The sequence below is a fragment of the Asterias amurensis genome, chromosome 1 (genome assembly GCF_032118995.1).
Source record: "Asterias amurensis chromosome 1, ASM3211899v1".
Taxonomy (NCBI): domain Eukaryota; kingdom Metazoa; phylum Echinodermata; class Asteroidea; order Forcipulatida; family Asteriidae; genus Asterias; species Asterias amurensis.
This window is the reverse complement of record NC_092648.1, coordinates 16222867-16249813: the sequence shown is the minus strand read 5'-3', so window position 1 is coordinate 16249813 and position 26947 is coordinate 16222867. Positions and strand designations below refer to the sequence as shown.

Here is a 26947-nt window from a genome sequence, read left to right as displayed (position 1 = left end):
TCGGTTCTTTCGTAGTGCTTGGGGCAACTGCAGTTCATCTTCTTGTTCGGCTACCACTTTCTTCTGAACGCAAACTTCAATCCCTCTCTGTCCTTTGTTCTTTGCTCCATGGGTTGCTGCCATAATCTTTGACATCATCTCTCCATCTTCTGCTTGCCTTACTCCTAGAAAGTGCTTTGGGTCCATCAATGGAAACAGGAAATGTATTTTTTTTGCGCTGAGCAAAATCGAGCAGTTAAATTAAAAAAGAGAGCATAACGCAGCGAGACTATAAAAAATAAGTAAAAGTAAGCAATCATGAAATGAGTCAATAAATTTCCTTTGCCTTTATTTGAAGTAAAGCCTTAAAGATTACATTATTAGTATAATATGAAACAAAGTGCTTTGTGTGCTTCTTAACAACACGGCTTTTATGAATATAACATGTTTTAAGAAAGTTACATGTAGAGCCATCAAAGTGCAAAAGTACACAAGTAATAAGCCTTGCATTTTTTAAATATTTTTAAAAACAATTTTGGGCCTTCAATAGGAAAAAAAGTGCAAGGGGAAGCTTTGCAGTTTTATTCAATTTTTGGAACCGAAAATAAGCCCACAGTAAGACCTTTGAAATAAAAAAAAAAGGCACAAGGGGTAAGCCTTACACAGTTACCAAAGTTTAAGACTTTAATCTAAGAAGGCATATACAATTTTTATTCATTTTTGGCATAAAAGAAAACCAAAGTTAGACCTATAATTTTGAAAACAATTATAATGTGTAAGGCTTTACTTTTTATTCCAAGTGCATTTAGGCACATATTGAACTTTAAGCATTAAAGTTGAAAAAGAAACGGTTAGGGTTTTTCTTTTCTTTTTAATCAAGAGTCAAGCACATCTTGCTTACTCCTTCATCTCTTAATTTTAATATTTTGTTGCCCTAAATTGAATTAAATGCAAGGCTTTCCCTTATGATTTTTTGAACTGAATACACATTTTCAAACCTGACTTGATTCATGAATTTTGGGTTAGCAATACAGTGGCATGTATGTATATGACCATGTAATGTAGTATATTATTTGTTAAAGCATGTGACTGGTACATGTACATAAGTTTCTTTACTTTCTTTTTATTCTGAATAACAATGTTAACAGTTGATTGTAACAGTCAGTTGAACCTTGAGTGTGATCCCTGACTTAAAGGCAGTGGACACTATTGGTAATTACTCGAAATAATTATTAGCATAAAACCTCACTTGGTAACAAGTAATGGGGGAGGTTGATAGTAAGAAACATTGTGAGAAACAGCTCCCACTGAGGTAACGTAGTTTTCAAAAAGAAACAACTTTCCACGAATTTGATATCAAGATCTCAGGTCTCAAAACCTCGAGGTCTCGAAATCAAGCATATGAACGCACACAGCTTCGTGTGACAAGTGAGTTTTTTCTTTCATATCTCGCAACTACGACGACCAATTGAGCTCAAATTTCCACAGGTTTGTTATTGTATGCATATGTTGAGATACACCAAGTGCGAAGACTGGTCTTTGACAATTACCAATAGTGTTCAATGGCTTTAACTGCATTTACATATGTGTAAATGACTGACTGGTACCACTGAACAAAAATAATATATTGAAAAAACAGGGAGATCACCAACATTAGAACTAGATGGTTCAGTTGGCAGAGCACTGGCGTGTTAATTTGAAGGTTACAAGCTCTACTCCTGCTTTTTTTCTTAAAGTTGTCTTTGCTCAACCAAATTGATAAAAACAAATCGATGAAATAAGAGCAGCATTGTGATAAATATATTTGTGTCAGGTATTATTACAAATTTAAAGACTTCTTTAAAACATACAGTAATCATGCTACCAGCTGCCTATATGGGCAATAATTTTCAGCCATTACATTATGTTTTATCTCCAAAAAATTGTTCCAACAACGAGACTGATCTTTTGACCCCTTGCACGATGCATGACGCTTTTACACGCGCCTATATCCAGTCAGCCATTTTGGGAGTCAAAGCTGGAGTATTTTGGGGCATATTACAAGGAGGGGGGAAACCTTGAGAAGCAATGTATGGAAGGACGTGTTGTTGCTGGTCACGCTGGAAGAGGAAGACCGAAAGCCAAATGGACTGACAACAATCCTGCACTTAAAAGACATACTTGTAAAATGCAATGAACTTTTAAACAACAACACCTCTTGACAGAGAGGTTGGGCGTGAGTTTGTTTCACGGCAACACGACGGGACAGCGAAAGCCCTTCCAAAATGGTGAAAATTGTAAAAGCTCATTTTATGGAGGTACATAAGCGGTCAGTCAATACGGAGACGAGTTGTGATTTTCTGGTTGAAGATTGTCAGGGAGTTGTAATTATCTCCAAAATGCAGTGCACTGCCAAAGAGTTTTAATATAATGTATATTAATTTTGTTTTTTTACCCCTAAACCGATGTGTGTTAGCACTGTATACTCAGTACTTTCCCCGAGTCCTGTGTCATCGGGAAAGTACCGAGTATACAGTGCTAACAAACATCGGTGTAAGTGTAAAAAACCAAAATTAATATTCTTTATCCCCGATGCAAATTTAACATCTCTTACAATGTAATGTAATTGAACAATCTAAAGTAAGGTTTAGAACTTTTAAAATTTCTTTTTGGTTTGCTTCTGTTACACTTCAAACTTGTTGCTTGATAATGACCAATGCCCATTCTTATCGATTTTGCAAATAAATATCATGAATATAATTAATCTCAAAATATAAGGGATCAGTGCTCGATTTCAGAAAGCACTAAGATTCATAAAGATTAGTTTTCACTAACGCTATGATCGATTTGTATTGTGACATCACACTTTACTAATAGCACTTCAGATTGACACACATCTTAAGATTAATCTTAGCTCTTTCAAAAATCGACCTCAGATCATTTCAGTATAATATTAGGCATTATTTCAATTTAGTTTTCTTCTAAAGGCTGTTTTAAGCCCTGTTTGCATTGGACTCAATTTAGGTAAACTAACCGAGCCAATGGGTAACTTGCCCATTTTAAGTCCAATGCAAACAGCCCAGGAAGTTTTCCTCCCAGGTAACTTACCCGACCCGCATCAGTAGTTTAACCGAGCCAAAGGTGCCCAGGAAGATTGACCAGGTCAGTTTAACCGAGCCAGAAAGTCCAATGCGGACGCGACGGCTCGATGAAATCTCCCATCCGTCCGTGACCCAAAGAAGCTGACATGTTTTGTCATGGATGAATAAGATTTTTGTGATTATCGACCTATTCAATGTTATGCAGGGGGCCAGCTCGGATAGTTTACCCACGGTCTCGGTAAGTTTACCCGAGTCAAATAAATCCAAGTGCGGACAGTGGGAAAGTTAACCTGTCACAATGTTACCCAGCGTCATGGTTAAGTTACCCAAAATATTAATCCAGTGCGAACACAGCTCAAGTCTCTGAAGCACTCACAGTGGCCATAAAGACCAAGATGGGTGAAGGAACAACAAATCATAATCAGGTATCCTTCCTCCTATTGTAGTTCACTGCTATACTGTCCGATTAAATCATTAAATGTCCAACCATCTAATTCCTGGGAAAAGTCTCAGTCGTCCGGATACACACGTTAAGCCGATGTGTTTTACATGTAGTAAAACAAATACATGTAATTTGCACATACCGGCACAACGCTGAGCATTAAGTACAGCAGGCATGGAAAATCAGGCAGCATATCCAACTTGCTAAACATACAAGAGCAAGACGTTTAAATGTACACATTAATAGATCTTCATTCAAAGAAGATTGGTGTGAGTTTCTCTCAAGATCTCCTAGAAGTGATGAGAGTGTATTGTTTGAAGGAATGCATCTCCACATTGAAGAAAACGAGGGGGATGTACCTTTAACTCAGTGCAGTCTCTAATGCTTTCTTTCTCTCGATGGAATCAAAGTACCATACAGTGATTGCATACCTGCATTGGATAGAAAGAATCACACTGCAATGTGAGTAAATGTTCTCATATAGCGACATATTCTAGTAGCTAGATCAAGACTTACAACACTATTATCCCCGTTCATCTCTGGCACACTTTCCTCAATCCTCAATTTTTCTCAACTCCCTGTGGAGCATACAATGCCAAAGTGCATCAATTTTCACTGAGGGATAAATCCAACACAAGTCTCAACCTATCCAAGTTCCCATTTATATACTTATGATTAAAGATGCTATGTCAGAATTTTGGCCGATTTGACCCAAAAATTTTGATTTAAAATTCAATATGTATTTTGATGGGGGTCGAGAAAGCTTTCAGCTTTCATTTGAGCCATTGCTTGAAAAAGTCCGCCAATTATTAGTAGCAGTGAAATAAAGTGCTCGAAATTAGTTTTTGTGGGGATCCCGACAATATATCACGTGACCAATTTTTATGTGTTTTATAAGAAACGTTTTAAATTTTTGTCATGGTTCCTGACCATTAAAAGTAAAAGTTAAACTTTTTTTCGTTAGAGCAGGTGATACTCTTTGAAATACCATTCACTCAAAAAAAATAACATAAATATAAAAAAGGGTTAAAAAGGGGTTGAATTACTTTTGTGGTTTGGTGGGGGGGGGGGGGGGGGTTAGGACAGGAACTCAAGGGCAGACCAAAGCCAAGAGTCACGTTCGCTCAAGGTTTCGATAAACATGAAAGTGAAAAAGTACTGAGTATTTACACATACCTGGTATTAAATGCAGGCAGGACTTCATGAGGGTTTCGACGGTTTGACCAGAACACAATAAGCCTGTTGAAGATAGGCTCAATGCTGGCCATCATTTTGTGATCTCTCGGGTACAGTTGCAAAATTCCGCCCATTTTCTGAAAGTCCAAGTAAACATCAATGTCTAATTAATTAAGATGTTAACTATGGAATATCAAGACCCTCTGCAACAAAATTTTGAAGATGAAAAAGGGCAATTCCAAGCAAACATGGACATGACACAACAAATTCAAGTTTTTGTCACAACTTTTTTTTCCACTAAAAAGTTATAGCTAACATATGAAACCAATTGTTTTGTAGTTGTTGACAAGGAATGAATCCAATTTTGCAAACAAAAACTCAGCTTGGGCTCCATGTTGGCGTGGCTAAATTGACTGGAAAACTGTAATGCGACTGACCGTAATACGACTGACCATGGTTTTGCCATGTATACCTACAAGTTCAAGTTGCTGTCCATTTATAAGTATCCTGTTGGATACTAACGTATAAGAGTTGTGTGTTACTTATAGTAAAACTTTCGCAAGCTTTTTTGGGTTAAAAGAAATTTTCAAATTGTACAAGTGTGTTTTTTACCATGTTCTTTTTGTGTAATGCGACTGACCGACTTGAGGTCTTGAAATCAAACTCGTGGAAAATTACTTCTTTCTCGAAAACTACGTCACTTCAGAGGGAGCTGTTTCTGACAATGTTTTATACTATCAACCTCTCCACATTAATTGTCACCAAGTAAGGTTTTATGTTAATAATTATTTTGAGTAATTACCAATAGTGTCCACTGCCTTTAAGAGAGAAAGATACACAGGCCTTGAAATTCAAGGCCAGTGTTTTCATGTTGAATTTCATCTTTGAGGTACAATGTGTTGAGAGCAAGTCTATTTCATTTTGCATAGGGCACTTTCTGACTTTGGGACATCTTAAAGTCTTGAAGGGGCAACAGAACCCAGACAAGGGAAACAGACATTAAAACTCACACAACAATAAAGCACAAAAATATGCGTCACGCAAACCCAGATGAAATCCACCTCAATTCCGATAGACAGCAAGAAAAAAATTGAATACAGGAGCAAGATCTCCTCTGCAACCGGCAAAATGCACACACATCACATTTAGGTCACTTCACAACAGGTCATGCAAATACTTGTATTGTTAAGACATTGGAATTAGCTTGAGCTCTAGTGGGTTTGTTGAACAATATTTGCTTTAGAAGTGTTCTTCAACTTGATGAGAAAACCAATTGTGACATTGTACCATGGTAGGGCTCGAAGTCCAAGTAGGGTCACGGTGGGGGAGAATAAAACAACCTTTCCCATTGAATCAGTTTGAAATGCATGTTATGCCCAAGTGCTACATGTGTATGTAAATAAAGTCCTCGAGACAGGAAGTATTTTAATATCAAACACTTCTTGTTAAAAAAAAATAATACATATATTCAGGAAAGCAGATGTTAATGCAACCTTTTTCTAAATTCGGCTTCTATTTTAACTGATTGTGTATTTGTGAACCATTTTTCTAATTGTTTTTTTTTATTCTGTATTGTAATATTCTTTGAACTGAACAGTGATTTGAAACGGTGTTCAATTGCTTTATAAACGCAATTAAGTTAAAGGCAGTGGACACTATTGGTAATTACTCAAAATAATTATTAGCATAAAACCTTTCTTGGTAACGAGTAATGGGGAAAGGTTGATGGTATAAAACAATGTGAGAAACAGCTCCCTCTGAAGTGCCATAGTTTTCGAGAAAGAAGTAATTTTCCACGAATTTGATTTTGAGACCTCAAGTTTAGAACTTGAGGTCTTGAAATCAACCATCTAAACGCACACAACTTCGTGTGACAAGGGTGTTTTTTCTTTCATTATTATCTCGCAACTTCGATGACCAATTGAGCTCAAATTTTCACAGGTTAGTTATTTTATGCATATGTTGAGACACACCAACTGTGAAGGCTAGCCGTTGACAATTACCAATAGTGTCCACTGCCTTTAAGTTAAATTAAGACTTATCCGACAACAATCTCAAGTGTATTAACAAAAGGCAGAGAAATAATGAAAAAAAAACCACCACCACCACCAAAGTGTACCAACACTATTGTTTCAAGTGGTCATGGAAGAGACTTATTAGTCTTCATTGTAGGACAACTCGCCAAGTTAATTCTTTTGTTCCATTCTCTGTTGGAGTTTTTAATGAATTCATTTGATTGTTTTTCTCGTAATCTGGCTGGTGTGGGTGCTAGAAACTAGACAGTACGAGTGTGTTGTTATTGATCTGGGTGTTACATCTAAATGTAGTTCAATCAGTTTTTGAGTCGCTTTAAATTTTATAAGTTTTTAATCGGGATGTTTGTATGAGGAGGGTGGATTGCGGGATTGTGTTCTGAGGTGTTTCAATATATCCAACTTATACTGCACTGGGCTGTCTTAAATAATGTTGTTGTCTTTACTCCTTTCAATCTTTTCTTTGTTTACGAAGCTTACTGTCCCGTTCAGGCACTTTAAATTTTAGACATGTACATGTAGGCCTACATTTTTCATTTTTTATAATTTGGACAATAAAGATTTTAATAATGTACCTGTAGTTGTGGCGGTAAAGAACTCTTTTCAGATATTAAAACTCCAATACAAATACAATGTCAAATGGGCTTATTGTCAGACATGAGAATAATTCCAACATAAAAGTCTGAAACAAAAGTCTTAAACTAAATGTTTTATGATCTAATTTTTAGGAGGAATATAAAATCTGTTGCATTTCAACTTTTCAACATTTCAATTTTTGTAATCTCATAGAGCTCCTTGGAACATGATCTCTCCTGTTTTATCATCTAATTTTTAGGAGGAATATAGAAATTGTTGCATTTCAACTTTTGTGTAAACCCTGGAGATCTCATGGAGCTCCTGGGAACAGTATTTTCTTGCTACTTTTTTAACTGTTGTGTATTTTTAAAAAACCATATTGCTATTTTTCTCATGTTTTTTAATCCTGCATTTTAATGTTTTTCTTGACTGTACAGCGCTTTGAAACAGTGTTAAAGCACTTTATAAATGCATTTAAATTAAGTTAAGTTAAGTTAAGTATCCTCAGTATCCTTTACTCCATAAAAACAATGTTGGATATCTTCTGGTTGTACCATTATGCTGCACACTTTATCCATGGTCTATCTAATGACCTTGACACTGTAAACCTGCCTGTGTTGTTCCCCACAGTGTGTGGTTAATAAAAAAGGTTGATGATGGACTGTTCAACTAGAACACTGACCAGTAATTAAAGGTCAACCTGTGTTTTGTACAATTGTTGATTGTGATCGAATTTCCATTCTATCAAGATGTAGAGCAAAAAAAACACTACAGAAAATCCAGATTGTAGAGCCACACTTGTACTTCATGTGGAGCAAAATAAGATCTTAATATGATCATGGACACATATTTACCTTTTAAAATGTCCAAAAAATATTGGGCCCTGGTTGTCTCATTGACTGGGGAAAGAAATGATTCATGATTGGAAAGGGTCCTAACTATGAAAATCTCCCAGACATACACTGTATTTGAAGGACTCATAATCTCAACACCAAGCCCACTTAAGCCCGAAGATGAACTGGTGACCTTTTCTGTTGATATGCGTCAGTCTACAAAGCATCTTTACCCTGTGCACGCCTTTGGTAAACAGCAAAAAATGCATCTAGCACATGATGGAGAATGGACCAATGACAATATCGGGTCTGATCATGAATAGTACATGTATGAATGTTATACAAATATTGACAAGGCAATGAGGTTACTATTGTACGTCTATTCCCCCGAGGGACTTTGAGCCACCAGAAGGAGGGAAATAGGTCCTTCTTCTGGTCACCAGTTACCAAATTATTCCAGTCAATATGTGTCTTATAACATACCTTGGTTTTAAATGTGAAATAAGAACAGAAATCTGGAAAAGAAAGGAAGTTTTGTAGTTGCTGTTCACAGTTCACGTCAAGAGAGGACGCTGTTACCAGGCACTATTTTTAAAGACTAGTGCCCGGCGGGCACTATTCCCGCAAAACATGTGCGCGCGATCACTAGACTATATTAGTTCACCTTACGTAAATGTGTTTCAGTCAACCAGAATACAGAACAAGCAAGAGGCGTGCTATAAATATGTTTATCTTCAAGTACGCGCTAATCCTCCAATCAGATTGGCAGAATGGAGTGGTGATAAAAACCTATATTGCACGGCTAATATCACTACCATGCGTCTTGTGTGTTCTATGTCACGCGCCAAGTTTGCTTGAAGATAAATACGTTATCACACGCGCGCTCGTGGAAATACGGAAAATATAGCGCGTCTGCATTCCATATCCAACTCGGCCTTCGGCCTCGTTGGATATGGGACGCAGAAGCGCTATATTTTTCCGTATTCCACTCGCGCTTGTGTGATAACTTATAATACATGTAGTAAACAAACTGAGCATATAGAAGAGCATTTGTTTTTAAAATATTTTATATTGACAGACTTATTTCATATTGAGGGACAAAGTGACACCTCGAATCAAGCAGATATTAAAGACCACTGCTTCCCAGTTTATGAAATATTATGGACTTTTCCAGGTTTCAGACTCAAGTTTTTCAGGAATAAGACATGCAAAGTTGGTTGAAAAAATGGAAGTTGACCAAAAACAGCAAAATGTCAAGCACATTTTGCAATGTTTTTCAACAGTATCATTGGAACAAGGTTGACTATTGAGAACATTTGACCGATAACAACAGGGGGAGGAAAAGATGATCTGAAAGCCTCCATCAGGTATTAGTTTAAAAATAAAATCAGAAAAACTCCCCTAGACAAAGACCAATAAAAACACGAAAAACGGAAATCCTAAAGCTGTTATCAACAATTGAAGACTAGCACTGTGTAAACCAATTTGTGTAATGACGTGAATTGAACACGAATGGGAAAATGGTGGTTAAAGCCATAATACACTTTCGGCAAAGAAAACATAATAAAAGTTCACAGATTTACAAATAACTTACAGGGTTTACAGAAGGTAATGGTTAAAGACTTCTCTTGAAATATTATTCCATGAAATGCTTTACTTTTCGTGAAAACATTAAAGGAACACGTTGCCTTGGATCGGACGAGTTGGTCTTTGAAAAGCGTTTGTAACTGTTTTTTATAAAATGCATATGGGTAGAAAGATGTTGTAAAAGTAGAATACAATGATCCACACAGAAATGCCTCGAAATTGCCAGTTTTCCTTTTACCTCGTCGACTAACACGGTCGGCCATTTGTGGGAGTCAAATTTTTGACTCCCATAAATGGCCGACCGTGTTAGTTCGCGCAGTAAAAGGAAAACCACGCAATTTCGAGGCAAACTTGTGTGGATAATTGTATTCTACTTTTAAAACATCTTTCCAACCATATGCATTTTTTTTTAAGCGGTTACAAACGCTCAGTTATAGACCAACTCGTCCGATCCAAGGCAACGTGTTCCTTTAAAACACTTATCAATTCTTGTTGCCAAGAACTACGGATTTATTTTAAACACATGTCATGACACGGCAAAACGTGCGGAAACAAGGGTGGGTTTCCCGTTATTTTCTCCCGACTCCGATGACCGGTTGAGCCTAAGGTTTGTTATTTTTTATATCAGTTGTGATACTCGAAGTGTGGGCCTTTTGACATTACTGTTTACCGAAAGTGTCCAATGGCTTTAATCTTCATTACAATGCATTTTCCATTTCCTTGTTTAGACAGTGCTGTTTTGGTTCCGACATGTCCTAGGTTTAAATTGATTTTTTGGTGAAACACAGCATTTCTGCCTATCTTGACGCTGATCAAAAGGTAGTTTTGTTCACATTATGAAACACGTACATTTCAATAACAAAAGACCAATGTTAATATTTTGTTCAAGTTGATCTTATATATGAACTGGACACAATTGGAAATTGTCAAAGACCAGTATTCTCACTTCGTGTATCAAAAAATGTAAATAAAAATAACAAATCTATAAAAGTTTGGGCTCAATTGGTCATTGAAGACTCAAGATAACAAGAAAGAAAAAACACCCTTACATGTATGATGCACAAAATTGTGTGATCTCAGATGCCTGAGAAAAGCTTCAGGCCTTTAAAAATTTCTCATATTCAAATATTTTAGTGAGAAATAACCTCCTTCTCAAAGACTTTGATACTTCACGGAGACTCAATTCTCACAATGTTTTATAATATCAACAGCTCTTTGTTGCTTGTTACCAAGCATGTTTGAGTGCTGATACATATCTTTAGTAATGACCAGTGCCAGCAAAGTCTTTGGGAAACTTTTGAATGGTCGCCCAGGTCAAGACTAAAGGCAACAGGAGGTCATATTCAACGTATTTCCTGGCTTGAAATGAGCGAGGAGATCACTGTAACTTAGCGAGGTGGACCACCTCACATTTGAACGAACAAGGAAAACACACATCTGATTAAGAAAAGTTGTTGACTTTTGTTTAAAGATGCTATGTCAGATTTTTGGCCGATTTGACCCAAAAATTTTGATTTAAAATTCAATAGGTAATTTGATGGGGGTCGAGAAAGTTACAAGCTTTCATTTGAGCCATTGCTCGAAAAAGTTCGCCAATATATCAAGTGACCAATTCTTATGTGTTTTATAAGAAACGTTTTAAATTTTTGTCATGGTTCCTGACCATTAAAAGTAAAAGTTAAACTTTTTTCGTTAGAGCGGGTGATACTCTTTTAAATACCATTGACAATCTATTAAAAATCTATTTTTTAATGTTTGGGGCCAAAAATCTGACATAGCATCTTTAAATCTTAATTCAAAATGTGACACCATGAGCAACTGTTCTATAATTTTTTTTTTAATCTGAAATATTACATAGAAGTGCAAGAGTTCTCCAATATTCAGTTCTCAATTAAATCCCTGAAGATACTAATTGATGAAATTTGCACATGTGGGTTAGTTGAGTGTTTATAATTGAAGACAAAGGGATGGGAATAAATTTACTCTTCCATTAACCAATGGGTGTAAAGGTACAATGTACATGATGTACATCGTCGCTTTTTTTGTACTTCTTAGCAGTTTTTCCAGCCTTTTATTACTGTACATTCATATAAATCAAATTCTATTTAAGTTCCTGAATATCTTTTAGGGACGGGTTATTTTGTTTTCATTAACCTCCTCTTACTGTGACAGTTTATAAAATTTACTCTTGTATTATTTTTTTACTCTTATTTTTTGTTTATATTGCTTTTAATTTTCCGAAACATTCTTAAATATTTTACGTATCTGTTATATCGTAACTTTATCATGTGATTTTATGTTTACTTTTAACATGTTAGTTTGTTCGCAGGGCCCAAATGGAAAACATTTTTTTACTGATTTGGCTCACCCTGGGTAAATAAGGGAAATAAATCAATGAATAAATGTACCTTACGTTTATTGAACCATTAAACCTGACATCATCAATCACCCATGAAAAATCTATCTTGCCAATTTGGGAGTCAGGTTTCCTCTGTGTTACTGAATCTCATCTTTGGCAATCCACACAGGGTTTGACCCTTGCTCTTTGGTTTGACAAGCGCTATATTCTCTTGCAAATCAACCCTCAAATTAGGCCAAATAAAAAAAAATACCAGTTGATCGTCACGATTTTTCAAAAAAGAGGAGGATGAGGGCCTTACTATTTACTATTTTTTTTTCAAGATGGCCGCTTAGTATTTCAAATCAAACAGGCCACCAATTCTTCAGTTTGGACCCATTCAAACTTATTTTATACCTATTTGTTGCATGAGGACCTATTAACACTATTACTGTATTAGTATTAACAGGGTCGGATATGAAAAACAAATTGGTGGTAGGCATTCACTATTATTGTTTTATGAAACAGACAGTTACACATGTTTGAGAGCATCACGTTAGATTCAGAAATAGCTCCTAGGCCAGTCGTTTTGAAAAGATGGAGTAAAAAAAAAAAAAAATCACAAAAATCGAAAAATAAAAAAATACAATGTAGTAAAAAAAGGATGCGGGCGGGGACGATCAACTGGTATTTTGTTTTATTTGGCCTTAGCAGACCATGGGCAGACATATGACATCAGTGCAAGAGGGTCCACACCTTTATAACACACTGTAAATTTGTGTCAAAAGTCAGAAGCAATACCTTCTTCTTTTCCATCATCATCATCATCATCATACATTTATTTAATTGCTGTCCTTACCTTCCACAATTCAAAGCAAAGTTTGTCAATGCATTAGTTTCAAATTGAATTTTTCTTCTAAAGACGAGTTTACCATTCAAAACGTCAAGACCAAACCTTTCAGCGAGCACACACTCCCCTCAAAAAAAGATTTGATACATGGTTGTACCCTTCCTCCATGGTTGTACCCGCAAGTTTGCTATGTATTTAGAGTTAATTTTTATTACTCATAACATGCAAAACTACAAACATTACTTAGAAGCAATGCCATTTCTCCAACCATTACCAACCTCTGAATCCCAGCCTTTGTTGAGATAATAAATGCAGGTGACACAGCGCCCATCTTCGTTTGGATTGTCCACATGCTTGATATAGTGGGTGCCACTACCAGGATAACACGCTATCATTGCCTGAATGGAATGAACAAAAAACTTTATATCAAGATTGGGTCAACATTTCAAGAACAAACTAAGGTGTAAAAAAAGCTGTTGAATTTCATGATATTTGTTCCATTTGCAATTGTGGAAAAAAGTAGGAATATTTGATCCCATACAAAGCCTGACCTACACACGTACATCATGTAAATGTAGGCTACACATGGTGTACCCTTTAAAGACACTGGGCACCTTTGTAATTGTCAAAGACCAGTCTTCTCACTTGTATCTAAACATAAGAACAAAATGTGACAATTTGAACTCAATTGGTTGTCGAAGTTGCGAGACAATAATGGAAGAAAAAACACCATGTGTGCTTTTAGATGCTTGATTTCGAGACCTCATGCGTGAGGTCTCAAATCAATTCAAATATTTTACAGAGAAATTACTTCTTTCTCAAAATCTATGTTACTTCAGAGGGAGCCGTTTCTCACAATGCTTTATACTATCAACAGCTCTCCATTGCTCGTTACCAAGTACATGTAAAGTTTTTATGCTAACAATTATTTTGAGTAATTACCAATAGTTTCCAGTGCCTTAAAGAGACTTTTCTGGCTTTTTAATCACAATTTTTCTGACAACAATTCGGGAGTCAGATAAAGTAGGAAGAATATCATGACTGATCAGAGCACCATCATACTTTTTTTAAACTTTAGTAAGACTGATGCTTTTCAATATATACATGTCTTTGGCTCATTTCCAAATAAAAGAAGCAAGATTTCAAGCTAAGCTGACGGAATTCTTCCTGCATACGACAGGGACTCATCTATGCAACTGATGTAAAAAAAAATATTAAAAAAGGGAAATAAATCAATTTTTTTATACTATTGAAGCCCCAAAGTCTAGCATTGGTATTGTTTTGATGTGTTCAGGAGACAGACGCCTCTAACTCTACCTATCAAATGTGAGGCCATTTCACATGGTTCAACCCATGGTTCAACTGATAAACATGGACGTTGTGATATCATGTTAGCCGTCCGTCAATAGTACAGCCATTGAGCTGTTAGGTACTTTGGCCTAGTTTGGTGATCATTGAGCTGCGACATACCTTGGCCTACAAGTACCTTGGTGGCCGATACAAGCTCGACCTCGACTGTTCCCATTCTGTGGCATTCAGCCATTAAATAGAAATTAGCTATACAAATTTCTCAAAAAGAGTAAAACATTAAAGGCATAGAGCAAAACCAAGCTCACATGATGATGTGACAGGGACAGACAGATATGGAGACCTGCAAAAGAAAGAAAGGAGTTTTATGTACATTTAAGACTTGTCCAGCCATGGCTCCATGGTCCAGCAGACCACTTTACATTGGTTAACTGGATAAATCATTTTGTAGTCTTGACAGCAAAGAATTTCAAAATTTCTTACAATGAATTACTATCAGTGCAAGCATACTAAAAATCAGTCTACTCTTGTCAGAGCAAGGCAGTTTTTCCTCAGTATGAATAGCACCTGAAAGGTAGGACTTTAATTTCCCCTGCCAGAGCATTTCCAAAAACACCAAGGCAATAACCAGGGGTGGATTTCACAAGGAGTTAAGACTTGTCTTATCTTGTACATAGTATGTTGTATTGTAACTCGTCTTAACTTAGGACTAGCCTTAAAAGTTTTTTAAATCTTCAAGGACTAGTCCTAAGTTAGGAAAGTTAGGAATAGTCCTAACTAAGGATTACATCCGTATGTAGCCCTAATTCTTTGTGAAATCAACCCCAGGGTCCAATGCTAAAGAGCTGCTTAATCAGAACATTTTTTGATTAATAATTTTCTGGCAAGCAAAAATTAGCAGGAAAGTAATAAACTGGTAACACTGTTGATAATAACTTAAAAATTTATATTGCAGCCTTGACATTTATACAAATAATCAAAAGCGAAACAGTTTTTAAAATGCAAATAATGGAAGAAAGAAACAAGAATAGTCACAAGGCTAGTTCCCCAGCCGTGACACTTGTGTCCTTATGCAAGACACATAACCACTGCTTCGTCCTTGGGATGGGACGTAAAGCCGTTGGTCCCATGTGCTGTGTGTAAACACATGTAAAAGAACCCAGTGCACTTATCGAAAAGAGAAGGGGTTCGCCCCGGTGTTCCTGGCTGGATTGGCAGCATATTGCGCCACAGCACCTTGTAAACCATTACATGGTGCTTAAGGATTAGGTCTTCTATCTCAAAATTTGCCCCACTCCTTGCAGTAATAATACCTGGCGCTTTGTATCCTTTGGCAAAAGGCGCGTTATAAATACGGTTATTATTATTATTATTATTATTATTATTATTATTCCCAAACTACAGTATAAGGACACGTCTGTCCATCCAACAGAGAACTAAAAGTTACTTCTTAGATCTATCGCTAACCCTAATGGCATCGATTCGGTATTGTTTTGATTTGTTCAGGAGACGGACGCCTCTACTTTAACTCTAACTCTACCTACATGTATAAAGCAAAAAAAACCTAAAACATACTAAACTCAAGCGCGTTTGATAATGTGAACATGGAAAAAAAGCTGCCGAGCGAGCCTTCTGGATGTTGGTTTTCAAAGTAAGCTCAGAATCAAACCATGATCCTAATTTACCAACACACGCTGCAGGAAAAACTCTAGCATCGACTGTCAATTATCATGATGTTGGAAATATTTACTTTACTCTTTGCGCTATTATTTATAAGCCTGTCATTAAAGTGTCATACACATCTTTTGCCTGACATATTCCAGATCCAATTTTTACCAGCAGCTTGACAAGATATATCGTCAGGTCTAAAAAAGAGAAACATTGAAGTGCCATTGGCATAACACTGAACATGATCCAAATGATGTCAAACAATTTGGAGACTTAGACAATGAATAAAAATGGTCCCAACCAGGAACCTTGAGAAACACCACAGTTAGTGTTGAACTTTGCTGAAAGGTACATGTACTTGTAATGTACCTTGATTAACATGGTATACAAAAAGCATTGCTAAGGCCAAACAAAATAATATGTGTGTTTCCTATTACACTGGCCAAAAAATTAGGGTCGGTAGGGGCGAAAACACATTTTATTTTGGTGAATTATTTTATTGCTTCAAAACTTAGGGTAGGAACGAATGTCAAAAATATTTTTGCCCTTGCATGTAAATTTCCTGTAAATTCAACGATGTCCAAGTTCGACTCGCAAATCTCTAAAAATGACACAGAAAATCAGCCCCAAAAAGCAACCGTTCCGACGTCTGTAAATTTCACGAACACAAAAGCAGATTTCATTTCTTTAGTCGTTGTTACTTTGCGTGCGACAATAAATACAAGAATCATTGAACGCTAGAGGTCGTTTTGGAACAATGCAATAGCATGAGATTAAACGCCCTCTATTGGTATGAGACAAGACTCGACGTATCACTTGGCATTTTAGCGCATTTCCAGGCGGCGCAAATGCGAGAATGAGCGTAACACATCGGCGAACATGGCTCAATCAACATCTGTTGTGCAATGTCGAGATTGAGCAGCGCAATTAAAAGATTGCTAGCTTTACGAACTTGCACGTGTACAATGCAGCAGCAACCGATCCCATACACTATATACACGCTACGTACGTCCGTCCATCGTTGCAATGCCTATACTATCAACCATGGATCAACTACGTCTTTTCTCGTAAGAAAATGTTTATTTTCTAAATGTACAAACATTTTAGAAAAAAAGGAAACAATAAATATAAAAACCTTAAAATCATGCGGTATTTTGTCACACGGGAGTGGGATCGGGGTTGTTTTATTTCATTTTGTCTGTAAATGTATAAAATTCCATAGGGTCGGCGTGTTTTTCTAGGGACGATCGGGTAACCGGAAACACACATATTATTTTGTTTGGCCTAAGCTAACTACTATTTTTACAGGCTTCCATTTCCTTGAAATTGGGTCATGGGGCACAGAGGCAGAAGCTTCAGGCCTTGAGTAAAGACAACCATCATACTAGTACATTTTAATCGTACAAATTCAGTTCATAGATGTTCTACATGAGTAAGCATAGTTTGGACACAGTTTAATTCATGCATGTAATGAAGGTAATCACAATCTCCAGCAAGTAATTACAACCATCTGTCAATCAAGAGAACATCTATTTGTTTTAAAAAGAAACTTGCACACAATATTCCTATAAACAAAAACTAAATATTATTTTTATCAAACCACACTTTGTAGATCCTTGATTGGTGGGAAACAGGCATGAATCACTTGTCATTAAAAAATGTACTGTTTCTGAGCTTTTCAATGTAGGATGCTTCACAGATATATTATATGCTACAAAAATAAACATTGAACACTAAATAACATACTTTCGCACCTGAGTTTCAAACTAATTCAAGATTCAAACTTGCACGAGCCGAATACAATGCATGTGACCTGCCAGTTTAAATTGGGCTGCGAAATTTGAGCGATCTGATAGTGCAATCCTCTCATTCAATTTCCTCAGGCATCGTTTAAAATACTCCTCACATTTCAATTCAGGTCTTTCTCAGGCATCGTTTTAAAACACTCCTCACAACTCCTCACATTTCAATTCAGGTCTTCCTCAGGCATCGTTTAAAACACTCCTCACATTTCGACTCAGGTCTTCCTCAGGCATCGTTTAAAACACTCACTCACAACTCCTCACATTTCAATTCAGGTCTTCCTCAGGCATCGTTTAAAACACTCCTCACAACTCCTCACATTTCATCTCAGGTCTTCCTCAGGCATCGTTTAAAACACTCACTCACAACTCCTCACATTTCAATTCAGGTCTTCCTCAGGCATCGTTTAAAACACTCCTCACAACTCCTCACATTTCGATTCAGGTCTTCCTCAGGCATCGTTTAAAACACTCACTCACAACTCACATTTCAATTCAGGTCTTCCTCAGGCATCGTTTAAAACACTCACTCACAACTCCTCACATTTCAATTCAGGTCTTCCTAAGGCATCGTTTAAAACACTCCTCACAACTCCTCACATTTCATCTCAGGTCTTCCTCAGGCATCGTTTAAAACACTCCTCACAACTCCTCACATTTCGATTCAGGTCTTCCTCAGGCATCGTTTAAAACACTCACTCACAACTCCTCACATTTCAATTCAGGTCTTCCTAAGGCATCGTTTAAAACACTCACTCACAACTCCTCACATTTCAATTCAGGTCTTCCTAAGGCATCGTTTAAAACACTCCTCACAACTCTTCACATTTCAATTCAGGTCTTCCTCAGGCATCGTTTAAAACACTCACTCACAACTCCTCACATTTCAATTCAGGTCTTCCTAAGGCATCGTTTAAAACACTCCTCACAACTCCTCACATTTCGATTCAGGTCTTCCTCAGGCATCGTTTAAAACACTCACTCACAACTCCTCACATTTCAATTCAGGTCTTCCTCAGGCATCGTTTAAAACACTCACTCACAACTCCTCACATTTCAATCAGGTCTTCCTCAGGCATCGTTTAAAACACTCACTCACAACTCCTCACATTACAATTCAGGTCTTCCTAAGGCATCGTTTAAAACACTCCTCACAACTCCTCACATTTCAATCAGGTCTTCCTCAGGCATCGTTTAAAACACTCACTCACAACTCCTCACATTTCAATTCAGGTCTTCCTCAGGCATCGTTTAAAACACTCCTCACAACTCCTCACATTTCGATTCAGGTCTTCCTCAGGCATCGTTTAAAACACTCACTCACAACTCCTCACATTTCAATTCAGGTCTTCCTCAGGCATCGTTTAAAACACTCCTCACAACTCCTCACATTTCAATCAGGTCTTCCTCAGGCATCGTTTAAAACACTCACTCACAACTCCTCACATTTCAATTCAGGTCTTCCTCAGGCATCGTTTAAAACACTCCTCACAACTCCTCACATTTCGATTCAGGTCTTCCTCAGGCATCGTTTAAAACACTCACTCACAACTCCTCACATTTCAATTCAGGTCTTCCTCAGGCATCGTTTAAAACACTCACTCACAACTCCTCACATTTCAATTAAGCTTGGGCGATATCACGATATTATCGAATATCGCGATATTAATTTGGAAACGATTTCGATATCGGATGGATTTGGTTTTAATCGAAATATTGATATATCGCGATATATCGCGATAATTGCGATATATCGCGATATCAATTAAATATCGCGATGTATTTGCTAGCTGAGACATCTTGCACCCCATAGGTTTGGAGTAAAACCAGAAGAATAGGTCATTAGAACACCTCTCTTATGCTATGACTGTCTTTTCTACAACTTTCACTTGGAGTTTGAAGACTGATGATGTCAAATTTAATTAATCGCGATTATATCGAATATCGCGATATATTGTCGGCGATATATCGTGAATAAAATAAATCGATACCCCCCAAGCTTAATTTCAATTCAGGTCTTCCTCAGGCATCGTTTAAAACACTCACTCACAACTCCTCACATTTCGATTCAGGTCTTCCTCAGGCATCGTTTAAAACACTCACTCACAACTCCTCACATTTCAATTCAGGTCTTCCTCAGGCATTGTTTAAAACACTCACTCACAACTCCTCACATTTCAATTCAGGTCTTCCTCAGGCATCGTTTAAAACACTCACTCACAACTCCTCACATTTCGATTCAGGTCTTCCTCAGGCATCGTTTAAAACACTCACTCACAACTCCTCACATTTCAATTCAGGTCTTCCTCAGGCATCGTTTAAAACACTCACAACTCCTCACATTTCAATTCAGGTCTTGTACAAAAAAAGTCTACAGTCAAAACAAAAAGAGCAGGTCAAGCCCAGCGGTTTTTGGTGATTTCTCATCATCTAAGCCTCTTAGATTCCTACAGTAAGAACCCCTTGCACTAATGTCATAAACATGGCTGCCTGCCAAATGGTCTGCCAACTAAGGAGTCAGTTGTGTTCAGCAACGATTTGGTGAGAGTCTTAACTGACTCTGAAAATAGTGCATCCAAGATGTGTTGTGTTATGATTTCAGTGAAATCGGTCAATAAACAAATCCAAGCGGCAACCACAGCATTTCGCGCTCAACCATGCCAACATTAACTTTGTTTACATGTACATACATTGTAGCCTAGATATATACACACATCTCTGACCAATTATCGACATTAATAAAAGCGCCATCATCAGCCTGTGTGAGGGGCGTTGAAGCACGTGCACTATGTTTGTGTGCGTGTGGAAAACACTGATACAGGTATAATAATAATAACCACGTCTTCTCCATTATAAACACAAAAAGTGCTCATGGCGCTTGCTCCAATAAAAATATTCCCCCTTGGTTGTTCTCCAACAGTGCAAAGAACAATTACAAATTCCAAAATCTAGTGAGGTAAAACTTGCAACCAACCTGCAAAACTTAAAAAACTTCTTCTTTAGAGGCACTGTATACGTTTGGTAATTGTGAAAGACCAGTGGTTTCACTTGGTGTATTGCATTTAAAATAACAAGCCTGTGAAAATTTGGGCTCAATTGGTAATCGAAGTTACCAGAAAATGATGAAATAATCAACACCCTTGTGGGACGAATTTGTGTGCTTTCAAATAGGAATAAAAGACTTCTACATGTAGCTAGAAGTCTTTTATTATTTTAGTGAGAAAGTACCTCTTTCTCAAAAACTACATTACTTCAGAGGGGGTTGTTTCCCACAATGTTTCATACTTTCTACAGCTGTCCAGTGCGCGTTACCAAGTCAGTTTTTAAGTTAAAGGAACACGCTGCCTTGGATCGGTCGAGTTGGTCTTTGAAAAGCGTTCTGTAACCGTTTGTTATAAAATCGATATGGTTAGAAAGATGTTGTAAAAGTAGAATACAATGATCTACACAAATATGCCTTGAAATTGCGTGGTTTTCTTTTTACCGTGTTAGTTCCCGACGTAAAATGAAAACCGTGCAATTTTGAGTGATACTTGTGTGGATCATTATATTCTACTTTTAAAACATCTTTCTAACCATATGCATTTTATAACAAACAGTTTCAAACGCTTTTTATAGACCAACTCGTCCGATCCAAGGCAACGTGTTCCTTTAATATTTGTTTTGAGTAATTACCAAACGTGAGTAATTACCAAACGTGTACCTTCCCTTTAAGTTGACCTTTGAGGACATCAATGACTACAACATGTACACCCACACATCCATTGTTAAATGACTGTACCTGGTACAGTATGTTAAAACATTACGACATGGATTTCCTTTGGGCATTGCGAACTACACGTACGTGTTATATACAGCAGTACATTCATCACTTAGTCGAGTGTACCATTCCAGAATTCCTTCAACATAATTATTTTCTTTAAAAAAACCTTTAAAAAAAAAACCACAGTAACAAAGCTGAGAGTTGAGACAGAACAGAAACAAGTCATTAAACAGTGATACTCTCTCTGGCAGAGACAGTGGCAACCTGATAATACTTCATATCAGACCTTTGTTTTCACCATAGAGCAATAAAACCCATGACCCGGGTGTACTGGCATCATTTCTCTGAGAGGGTGCCTACGTGCAGTTTCTAGCATTGACATTCTATTTATAGAAACAGGTTGTCCTGCCTGCTGATTCATTGCTGGTTTTCAACACACATAGTACTCCCAGATGACTGCAATCTGAGAAAAAAAATCCTAAACTGTTTCCAACAATGACACAACACAATGACCCAAGTCAAATAATGATGACATGATCACCAACAATACATTCTGGTTTAAACACTGTTCAAGGGCAGTTTGTGGGAAAGATTCATCAGAGTGCAATTTTGGCAACAACATATCCAAGGGACATGCACCATAGTACCATAACTACTAGTCTTCAAGTTTAGTTTCATTCATTCCTCAGTTTATTTATTGGTCATATTGGCTACCTCCATGGTTAAACCAACATGAAATTCTTCGTCCACAGCGTGGACATAACAGGAATAAAAAAAAATACACACCACACAACAACTGATTACGTATTAATTTGATTTCTAAGTACTAGGCCTATACAATACTGTATTATTATGGTAGTGAACCAAAACATTGTGAATGTAGTCATTTGAATAAAAGATTTAACAAAAGGACCATTCTGCAGCCTAACTTCAGGGTGTAGATCTGGATATTTTGACTGACCTGTTCAATTTTTATCATTTTTTAAAAGATCAAAAAAAAAAAAGAGAGAAGAAAAAAAAAGAGGTTGCCTACGTGCAATTTCTAGCATCGCTATTATCATTGATGTCTAATGTACATCATGATGTACCTTGTAGCTATGTAGGTTGTGAGTTCGCTTGGTCCAAGTACCACATCCAAATGCAAAGGATGGGCTGACATCCCCCCCCCGACCTAATAATGCACCCTTGTTTATGAAAGATTTGACTATCAGTAACAGTGCTCTATAGATTGTGTCCATTGAAAACAACTTAAACTGTTGACATTAGTTGACATTAAATTCCCAACAGTATACTCAGTGTAAATGAATCTAATTTATTATACATAGAAGTTCCAGCTTCATTAGTTGTCATAGTTGCTGTCTGTTCTTGTTAGGGGTTTTACACCTCTTGCCATGAGTGTATTTTTATGTTTTGTTTACTTCCTTTATTTACAGACCTTTTGAACATTTTACTGTTTACTGTTTTTATAATGTTTGAAGGATTTGGGTATTTTTTCAAAATGTCCATAGATTTACATTAAACTTACAGGGTTTGAAGATAATGATAGTGGAAAGCTTCCCTTCAAATATTACTTACTGAGGTGCTGTAGTTTTTGAGAAATGAGTAAAACAATGTCATGAAAAAAACGTTTATAAGTAATGCTTAAAGTCACCTGGAAGTGGTATTTTTTTTAAATAAAGCTTTTGTCACTAAAATATGTGTTTTTACGAGAGAAATGTGAATAAAAAGTTAACTAAGATTTAAAAATATTAGTTTTGATTGTATTTACAAATTTACGAGTAGGCCCCGACCCGAGAGGGCGCTGTTCGTGACGTAATTCAAGGCGCGATATTTGAAGAGAAAATTTGTAGTCAGGCCCCCATACATTACGTCTTTCAGACACCTTCTTCGATTTCCCACTAGCTGGAAAAATTGTTGGGACGGCGTCGTGTTTAAGAATGGCTCTTCTCGTCATGTCAAATGAGTGGTGTATCCCGGATTCGAAGCACGACGGCTCGAAGTGTTCGCTGCATAGCGCTGAAAAAGACGTCGGACCGGACCACTTTGCTCTAGTTAATCTGACTTTCGCAGCCCACAACCGCCTATACTTGGGATCTGCAGTAAATAGATGAAGACTGACCCCATCTTTAGTTGTTTTGTTGCATCCAGCAGCAATACACCTGGTCGGCATTGCCGGAAAAATGCCAGAAAAAAAACCTTTTTCGCAGCGTACAAACTCACGTCTTAGAATTACATGTACTTTTGCACGTGTGTTTATCTACGCATCGAGGCAAAGTCTTTTCCTACGTCACAAAAGGGGTAGGCGGAGTCAACCCCCAAGCACTTAATTAATTTTTTTAACATATAAATCATGACAAACAATTACTCAAAAAATTGTTTTATTGTTAATAAACATAATATTATCTTATGTTTAAAAGAAAAAAAATCCTATTTCCAGGTGCCTTTAAAATACTTTTCATCTCATGAGACGAAAATTATTTTCATGACATTGTTTTACTCATTTCCCCAAAACTACAGCACCTCAGCACGTAATATTTTCAGGGAAGCTTTCTACTATCATTATCTTCAAACTGTGTAAGTTTAGTGTAAATCTGTGGACAATGTTTTTTTTGTCCTACAAAAAGTACATACACCCTTTAATATTGATATTTTTATCCGTCTTGTAATTGGGTTGTTGGCACTTGCACTGTTTGATTTGTATAAAATGAAACAAAGTAAAATAAAATAAAAGCAATGTTTTCAGGAGAGTCAAGTTAATAAATCCGTTGTATGCTGAAATAACCTTCATCACACTGAGACGTAAATTATATTTGTGAAATTGTTTTAGTAATTTCTCAGAAACTACAGCACAGGTAAAATTTAAAGGGAAACTTTCTACCATCATTCTCTTAAAAGGCACTGGGGTCGATTACACAAAGAGTTAGGACTAGTCCTAACTTAGGACTAGTCCTAGGAGGTATGCAAATTGCATGGATAGTCCCAAGTTAGGACGAGTAACATGTCCTAACTCGGGATAAGACCAGTCTTAACTTTTTGTGAAATCCACTCCTGGACTGGTAATTACTCTTAAACAATTATTAGCATAAAAACTTACTTGGTAACAAGCAATGGAGAGCTGTTGATAGTAAATACAGTGTGAGAAACAGCTCCCTCTGGAAGTGACGTAGTTTGAGAAAGAGGTAAATTCTCACTCAAAAAAGTAAAAGACTTCAGCCGAGGTCTTCTATTTGAACATTTGTGTAGCGTGTAGTACAAAAGGTACCCAAACCCTTTGATTCATAAATTGCAACACTCTTCTTACTTGTTCAAGATCGTTTACATTACTCTTCTTGCTTGTTCAAGATCGTTTACATTATCCATGGAGCCTCCATAAGATCATTCTTAGTATCGTTTGTGTACATGTTGTGATTGTGCGCAATGTGCAGACTGCAGTACAGTCGTTCCCATCATGCATCACTCCATCCTGAACAAGAATGTGTACTTAGCGCATCAGCCCATCCCAGCGGCCTTGGATGAGACCTTTAGGGCTGAGCGAAGGTTGTGTTTTGTTTTTGAGGTACAAGACGCCCTGTAGTAGATCATAGAGTGCGGAGGTGCACATTAGGTATATTTTACCCTTGTGAAAAAAGTTTCATGAAAGATAGTGGACATTATTAGTAATTACTCAACATAATTATTAGCACACAACCTTACTTGGTAATTAACAAGTAATGGGGAGAGGATGATAGTAGAAAACATTGTGAGAAACTGCTCCTTCTGAAATGACGTAGTTTTCAAGAAAGAAGTAATTTTCCAAGAATTTGATTTCGAGACCTCAGATTTAGAATTTGAGGTCTCAAAATCAAGCATCTGAACGCACACAACTTTGTGTGACAAGGGTTTTTTTTCTTTCAATAATTTCTCCCAACTTCGACGACCGATTGAGCTCAAACTTGCACAGGTTTGTTATTTTATGCATATGTTGAGATACACCAACTGTGAAGGCTAGGGTTTGACAATGATCAATAGTGGACACTGTCTTTAACAAAGATCCACTGGGCATTGCTATCACTCGCCAATTCCCCTCCTTAACACAATACTCACCTCTGTCCTTCCGTTGATGTTTTTAAACCCTTCGAGTTGCTCCTTGCACTGCTGAATTATCAAGTCCATTTTGGAAATAAGGGCGCCAATGTTTTTGGTCTGTGGAGTACTGCCATCCGACCATGCTATCATATCCCCTCGTATGTCCTTACAACTTGAAGAGCCCGACTCCTGACTCGTAACCAACTGTCCACTCTGGAACTTGCCGTTCTCTCGTAACGCCTTAACCTCCTCAATTATGGCATCGCCAAGATCCTGTTGTAGAAACTTATCCACTACGCAAACGCCAAATCTACGCATGTGGTCGCTGACATAATGCACCAGAGCATTGGTGTTCCTTTCCGCATGAGAACTTTCGGAGCCTCCACCACCTGTTTTTTTACATGACAGGGAGTTTTCTTGTTCTTTACTGAAGACCTTGTTGTTCATGTTCATACTAGGCTCAGAGCTGTTCTCCCGTTCAGTTCCTTTTTTATCGTCTTTTTCACCTTTACAAGGGGTGAGTGTGTGTGTGTACAAATGTTCCCTTTGAATGTTTGCTGAAAACTGTGCAATATCCTCTTGTCCTTGGGAGTCTTCTGTGTGTTTGACATCATCGGTTCCAGAACAAGGCATGACACCCCCTTTTGAAGATGGCCTACCCCTACCAGTACCATCACTACCATCATTAATAAGTTGATTTTTAGTATTTTGTTCATTCTTGCAGGATTTGCTTCCAGTTCCACTCTTCTCAGTTGAACACTCCATCTTGCTTGGTTTGACTTTAAATGTTTTCTCATCCTTACATTTCTTACCAGTAGTCTCATGTTGTTGCTGGCTTCCCGTCTTACAGCATGACGTCTTGTGCATTTTCCAGTGTTGTTTCTGGTGGTCTCTACTGCAGTACCACGTACCTTTACAACGACCGCATAGTTTCAGATTGTTGAACTCTTGGCAGAAGTCGAAAGCGCACATTTTCTCACTGCCAGTGACACTGCTGGAAGGATGTGGCTGTGAAAAAGCCATTGTTTAGCATCGTAGAAATAACAAGATTTAGAAACTAACAGTCACAACGAATAAACGTGAACCACATTTGATGATTTGACGAGGAAAACAGTATTAATGTGATCGACGACACACACCGACACCATCATCACAGCGCAGTGACTGATGGTTTCCGGATACACAGACACACATGGCTGCATGTTTTTTTTTTTTGTACTCGTCGTAATGCGTTTGTACGTGTATGGTCGCTATTACTTGTACACAGTACATGATATGCCACTGACCTACATTATTTTTCTACCTCAAACAAAACTACTCACTAGCAGTCAGTGCGCATGCACATTCCGTATCCTGTTCGGGTGGTCACGTAGGCAATGTTTACAAAACTTAGTACAGTGTTCACTTTGAACTTCACTGCCCGAACCTGGCCCAAGTAGAGCTGCAT

The 26947-nt window shown here is 37.4% G+C and overlaps 1 protein-coding gene across 1 annotated transcript; it reads right to left on the bottom strand.

Annotated features, from left to right (window-relative positions):
* Positions 1 to 303: 303 nt before the first annotated feature.
* On the bottom strand, positions 304 to 26947 carry LOC139947581 (egl nine homolog 1-like). Its single transcript, XM_071945530.1, has 4 exons — positions 25519 to 26947; positions 13173 to 13292; positions 4678 to 4814; positions 304 to 3932 (listed from the first exon to the last, which is right to left on the bottom strand). Exons 1-4 carry the CDS (start codon positions 26521 to 26523, stop codon positions 3863 to 3865), a joined length of 1332 nt encoding a protein of 443 aa, XP_071801631.1. The 5' UTR covers positions 26524 to 26947; the 3' UTR covers positions 304 to 3862.